General features: G+C 43.9%; 1 protein-coding gene across 1 annotated transcript; it reads left to right on the plus strand.

The window, feature by feature from the left end:
• Positions 1-33: 33 nt before the first annotated feature.
• On the plus strand, positions 34-4487 carry LOC102721697 (15-cis-zeta-carotene isomerase, chloroplastic). Its single transcript, XM_040529428.1, has 4 exons — positions 34-502; positions 3105-3251; positions 3352-3561; positions 3672-4487. The coding sequence occupies exons 1-4, from the start codon at positions 83-85 to the stop codon at positions 4005-4007; spliced, it is 1113 nt and encodes a 370-aa protein (XP_040385362.1). The 5' UTR covers positions 34-82; the 3' UTR covers positions 4008-4487.
• The last annotated feature ends 2462 nt before the right edge of the window (positions 4488-6949 follow it).

Here is a 6949-nt window from a genome sequence, read left to right on the forward strand (position 1 = left end):
CTACCCCTCTCCTTTTAACGTCTAAACCCCACCCCCGCAGCGGCCACCGCTCCAGTACTCTCCCCTCCCCTCGCCTCCGCCGATGGCGTCCCACCTTCTCCTCCGCCTCCCCGCCCCTCCGCCGCGGGCTCTCGTCCTGCGGCTCCCGCGCCTGCGCGTGCCCTCGCCACCGAGCAGCGCGGCCCCCTCGGCTCCGCTGCTGCTCGGGGCCCGCGTCATCCTCTCCTCGGCCTCTGCCATCCAGCCGGCCCGGGCGAGGGGGTCCTCGATCGGCGGCGCTGGGGAGGAGGACTCGGACGGCGAGGCGGACGGGGGCCCGCCCCTCGTTGGGGAGGACTCGGCGGTGTTCCGGCTGGGCGACCAGCGGGTGGCGTCGTGGGTCTACTTCAGCGGGATACTCGCCGTCGTGCTGTGGGGGCTCAACGTTCTCTGGATCGACCCGGCCACCGGGGTCGGGACTAGGTTCCTCGAGGCGGTCGCCGCGGTCTCCGACAGCCACGAGGTGCGCCGCAACTATATTTTTTTTTTCCTTCTCCCTTTCCGTTGCTTGGTGCCGATAATTTCATCTCTGAGTACTATTGTGCATTGCGTACCAATTACAGATGTGATGATTTGGGTATGATTCTGTTGCAGTTGTTAGGATTTATCGGAGTGGTTAATTTCCTTCTTTTAGCCAAACCTAATTTGGCCTTGGTATATAGCTCATGTATGTGATGCTTCAGCTTTATCGTATAAGGGAACTTCTGTTCTGTTAAGGATTCAATTGGTATCTCAGTAATTGGAGGTAGGAACCAGGAGTTTGGAGGAATAGGGAAATGAGGAAGATGAAGAATTGAGGTTCTAGATGGTTTCCTTGTTAGTTCAACCATGCCAGCAAAGCTTGGGTAGAATTTATATGGGGTGATTGTTTGTCTTTTTGAGGGTATATTTGCAAACAAAAAAAATTATAAATAAAATTTTTATATATGTATTCTTAGCGATCTAAAATCTAAGACTAGAAAATAAACTACGGTCAGAAACCCTCAAAATCAACTCCAAATTGAAGGTTGAAATTCAAATTTTGGCTTATAAGCATAAGCAGAAGCGAAAAGATGGAGTGATAGTCTCACGGCTACACAATACTTTGGGCTGTATGCTAGTGCTGAACCGTATCGCACAGCCCAGTCACTCTTCGGATACTTGTTACTGGGCCTTCGAGCCCAATTTCGAGCTTCTGGCCCACAGACCAGTTTGCTGACAAGTGACAACTTCCCTTCTATGTGAAGCTAATGTAGCTACTAAATTAGGAAGGACTAAACATGCACGTTTCAGGAAACTTTGTTCATGGCAGAAGAAGGAAACGATTGTGCATTGCATGTACATAGTTTGATGCTTGCCAATGAAACAATTGAATGTGATATTGATTTCTCATGTGTCCAAGTTTAGGGCAACACAATTAGAATTTGGACCAAATAAGAGTAATTAGGCTTCATGCATGTGAAACTGAATGCTCCCTTCCTATATACTTACAAAAATCTATAAAGTGGGTATAATAGAACTCCTAAGATGTATAACGGAAACTTTAATCTTTTGAAACCATAATTATGGACAAGGAAAGAGTCAAAGCTGTGATTACCGGGAAATATTTTCAATGATTTAAGGCTGTAAATTTCAATAATAACTTCAAAGCCCTTCTTTGTGGGTTGGAAATGCTTGGTCAGCTGTCAGTTACACGTGCTGGGGAAGATAATTCTAGTTAACAGTTTATTATACCTATTGACTTGATTTGAAGTACTGCAGAAGGTTGGCCTGTTCATTAACCTATTGATAATTCACAAAACTTGGGGCTAAACTACAATTTTCTTCCCTATTTATTTTCCTGACTGTGAGGATAATTCAGTGTCCGACTTTAATAAAGTGCTCTATATTTTCAGGTAAAGTAGCCTCTAAAGAATCAATAGCAAGTATATTTGCAAAGCTCTGTACAGGACTATGCACCTATAATTCCAAAAAAGTGTGTTGGTGTCGAATGACGTGTCCGATACCGATACGTCTCGGATACACGTCGGCCAAGTATCGGAAAATTAAACAACAAAGTTAACTAATTTAATTATCCGATAGACCGATACACCGCCGACACATCTCCGACACATATGTGACACGTTCAACCGATTAAGCCACATGCTAAACTTGGGAGTTGGGAAGAGTCCATTGTGAAAACACATTGATATTTTAGACAGGGGTGGTGTAGACCGAGGGAATGTCACATGGAGGTGCAAGTATTGCAACCATGTTGGCTTTAGTATCTATAGACTTACTGAAAAGCTACATTTTCCTTACTTGCAGTACATTATTATTTTTATTTTTGTGACAAACAATTGAGAATTTGGAAAAAAAATGCGTATGTACTATGTTTATTAAAAATATGTAGCTGTGTTGCAGAAAATGGTGAATCCCCATGTCCATGTCGGGATGTATCGTTTCGATGTATCCGTCAATTCATGCCCATGCATCATAGGGAGGGATATTCATCATTTTCCTATCGCACCATTGGCAAAAACAAAACTTAGGATAGTTCATTCTGTTGACATATGGGGACTAGGCTCACAATAACATAATAACAGCTCATAACGGCTCACAATAATCACAGCTCATAACTGATGGCATTATGGGCACGGATTATTGTGAGCATGCTGAAATTATTCTCTTTTCAGATTAAGTATCTAGGTTCCATTCAACATGCTGAAATTTAGAACTGATAAGCGGATAACATGGGGAGGGATGTGCAGAGTAGTACAAAAATAATGGACATCTCAGAAGCATGTGACTTCATTATCTTGTATAGATAAAATACTGTAGTATTACTATCTAACATGTTTGGGTACAGTCAACATTTTTTTGCTTGAAATGTCATTGAAAATCAATTACATATTTAGATTTGGCAGTCAGTGTTCTAGCATTTTGCTTTACAGTTCTTTTTTGTGTCTTTTATCAGTGGTTTAACATACAGTTGACATCTTGTATGGTACTTTGGTAATGCTCTCAAGTACTACATACTACATGTATCTATTGTATAACGTTTTTCAAATGGATAGATATGATTACTAATGGACTTGTGGTTGCAGGTCACTATGCTTCTGCTTACCATCATTTTTGCTATCGTCCATAGCGGTATGGCAAGCTTACGTGAAAATGGTGAGAGAATGGTGGGGGCACGAGCTTACCGTGTAATGTTTGCTGCAATCTCACTGCCTTTAGCAGTTAGTACTGTTGTAAGTTATTGACAAACCTTCTTCCTTTCTTTTCCTATGGAAAATTAGTGCTTCAATGCCTAAGCTTTTCTGTACCTTATAACATTGTCCTTTCTTGTAGGTCTATTTTATAAATCATCGGTATGATGGTATTCAGCTATGGCAAGTTCAGGGTATTTCAGGCATTCATGAGCTTGTTTGGATCTCATCTTTCATCTCTTTCTTCTTTCTGTATCCATCTACTTTCAATCTATTAGAAGTGGCAGCTGTGGACAAGCCAAAGTTCCACATGTGGGAAACTGGAATAATGCGCATTACCAGACATCCACAGGTAACTCCTAGAATTATCAGCCTATGTTGTCTATCCTTGCATTATGTTTTCACTTATGATGTACAATATGTTTTTTCTTTATGGCATTCTAGTTATCAGTTATCTTGTAGATGGTTGGACAGGTAATTTGGTGCTTAGTCCACACATTGTGGATTGGCAACTCAGTAGCAGTTGCAGCCTCCGTTGGATTAATTGGTCACCATCTGTTTGGCGTTTGGAATGGTGATAAGAGGCTGGCATTACGCTATGGTGAAGCCTTTGAAATTCTGAAAAACAGAACAAGTGTTGTGCCTTTTGCTGCAATCATTGATGGAAGACAGAAACTACCCAAAGATTATTACAAGGAGTTCATTCGGTTACCATATATCGCAATCACTGCATTAACTTTGGGAGCATACTTTGCCCATCCCTTAATGCAAGCATCCAGCTACAAGCTTCCTTGGTGATTGATGTACATATAACATCCCGATCATTGCAAACAATGTCCACAAAAGAACACACGATACAGAAATAGTGATTATGCAATATGTACTTTGATAGACATGATGAACTTGCACTCGTTATTGTAACGCTGGCCTGCTCACACTTCTTGTGGCTAACAAAAGAGTACCCAGGTTGATGTATATGAGAGTTCCAAGCATTCAAGATGTAGATGACCGGTTACTGTGCTTCAGAAAACATTTTACTGTGCATATGGAGAAAATTGTGGAAACTATTGGATATTGTGTGGGATTTTCCAGTTAACACTTTTTGGAGGATTAACTGCAAGAAGGTTGTAATCTTTAGGTTAATACTAATTTGCACTGGGTTTAATTTGGGTGATCAATGTTGACAAGTTGTACGGCATTGCTGGACCCTGAGATACTAATGTTGTGTCTTGTTTCTGAGGATTGGATGGGTGGGTTAGGCCCATCATTGTTATTTCAGATATGACGGTTCTGCTTGTTTGTTTGGGGAATAAGTTTACCTGAGGTATCTCAACTTAACATCGAGTTCGTCTAAGGTCACTTTAACTCTAAAATCATAAATGTGTACCTCTAAACTTACATAAACGTTTATAAACGTTTAGAAAGAGTCCCTCGGCAGTATGGACTTAATTTTTATCCGATTTTGTTGACGTGACATACAGCTGGTCCTAAATGTCAGTTTTTTTTCTCTTTCTTTTCTCCACTCTCTCTTCTCTCCTCTCTTGAGCTAGGCCGTAGGCGGCGACAGGTCGGCGCGGGCTGGAGGGAGGAGCCGCGCGGCGGTGACTTGCGATGGCCGGGGCATGGGCAATGTCTTGCGACGCCGATGCGGGTGGTGGCCGGTGTTGACGTCAAAATGTGATCCGATGATGTGTCACACACGAAGTCCTGAGAGTCATTTCTCTGAATGCTCTAGTGCAGGATATAAATTCTTAGAAGATGTGGACGTGCCAGTCAGTTTGATCCTACAACTAACAAGATGAAGAATAAAACAAGTCGATCATCTGTCGAGCTGAATGGTAATTAAATGTCCAGCCGATCGTATGTTGGTTTAGCAGCATTTAGCCGATAGACTGAGCAATCGGTTGTAAAAAACTTGAATCGGCTAGCAACTTGATAGAAATAAACTTGAATTAAATATTAGATCAACGTAATCCGCCAAGTTACTTAGTTGATCGGACGAGCCCTATAACCAAATCGAACACATACATAGATCGGACTTAACCAAGACAGTATGCAGTCGAGCACGATATAATTATAGGAAACATGAAGATCGATAAGGCTAATAAATAAACCGTTGAGTTACTTGGAATAATTAAATAAACAATGAATTTTTGCTGCAATCGGCTAAAACCAATTTGCGTGTAATTCTCTCGAGCCGATGCTAATATAAATAACTTCCGATCTAAATAGATCAAACCGATTGATGTAAAAATAATGTAGTAAGCAATCGGCTTCTCTATTGATGTAAATATGATAAGCATGTAGATCAGCAAAAACCATCGGCTACAGACGGCGGACAAACGATCAAGATCTATAAAATATCTAGCCCAGATTGCTAAGAATAATCATATAAGATCGGACCTAACCGAGACAGTTCAAGATTACGCCTAGCAATATCAGACTAAATACTAAACATATCTATATTGCTATTGAACCAATGAGCCGATGACTGATAACTTATCGGCTGGTACTCCGATAAAACGATGAGCAGAATACATTGATCTGATATAAACCATCTGATAAACGCAATCTACTAGATCAGACCGAACCGAGACAATATTAAATTAAATATGTCAAATCTACATAGATCACCCAAAATAGTCGATCAGATCAATTCAAGATACCGAAATAACTCAAGCTAAAACTGATACGATAACTAGCAATCGCACAATCATATTAGAAGATCGGACTGAACCAAGACAACTCTAATCTAGCGATACGATAACCTTGGCCGGTGGAACGTAGGACTTACCCATCCGCCGGAGATCGAGACGATGCAACCCCGCGTCAGGTGCCAAGTTTCGCCGGTGTTGAAACCTCGGTTAGGAGGGTGGCGATGCGCCAAAAGTAATTGATCTAATTATGATGTAGATGATTTACAATGACCCCGTGCATACATATTTATACCCTCGGGCGGACAGTAGTCCGTGCTGGACACGCCATACAACTATTAATAGATAACAAACTCTATCTCTAATACGACACACGTCTCCTAATAGATAAAAATAAAAAATTAACCATTTGTCACTTTTATCCATGTAATTAATATCACGTGTATATGACATGTGGCTGGTAGCAGCTGGGGCGTAGGTAGCGACGGCAGGTTACAGCTATTGGGCGGCGGCGTGAAGCGATGGCGCGGGCTTGCGGCAGAGCCACACGACGGATTAGGGTGCAAACGACGTTGGTGGGGGCCGGCGGGATGGGCTGGCGGCGGCAGCCAATAGGCTGGGGGCTAGAGGTGGCGGCGGCGGCATACGGGCTGGGGCGTGGGCGATGGGCGACGGCTGGGGTCGGCGGGCTAGGGTGCGGGTGGCTGGCGGCGGTAGCCAACAGGCCGGGGGCGAGAGGCGACAATGGCCTGCAGACGCGAGCGGGGGTGGGGGCCGGGGCGCGGGCGGGGGTGGGGACCGGGGCGCGGACAACCGCGTTGTGTTCGCGCAGTCGCTAGAGACTGCGACGACCTCCTCTCCGGCTGCGCCTAAAGCATCCTGCCCCCGGCCCCTTTCCTCTCCAACTACGATGACCACGCAGTGCAAGTTGCGTGGCCAGGCACCGTGTGCGCCAACACGTATGCCGTGTCGCTGCAAGTGGGCTGCTAACCTGCCACGTGCAGTATGACGCCGCTGACATCATCGGCCGTGCTGACACCTCCATGACGTACCGAAAGTGTAGCTCTTGCACGAGCCATGGCGACG

The sequence above is a fragment of the Oryza brachyantha genome, chromosome 12 (assembly GCF_000231095.2).
Source record: "Oryza brachyantha chromosome 12, ObraRS2, whole genome shotgun sequence".
In the NCBI taxonomy this organism is placed as follows: domain Eukaryota; kingdom Viridiplantae; phylum Streptophyta; class Magnoliopsida; order Poales; family Poaceae; genus Oryza; species Oryza brachyantha.

Coding starts and splice junctions, on each gene's coding strand:
- LOC102721697 (XM_040529428.1), top strand. CDS start 83: ATGGCGTCCCACCTTCTCCTCCGCCTCCCCGCCCCTCCGCCGCGGGCT. Junction 503..3,104: donor CGGTCTCCGACAGCCACGAG/GTGCGCCGCAAC, acceptor TTGTGGTTGCAG/GTCACTATGCTTCTGCTTAC. Junction 3,252..3,351: donor CTTTAGCAGTTAGTACTGTT/GTAAGTTATTGA, acceptor CCTTTCTTGTAG/GTCTATTTTATAAATCATCG.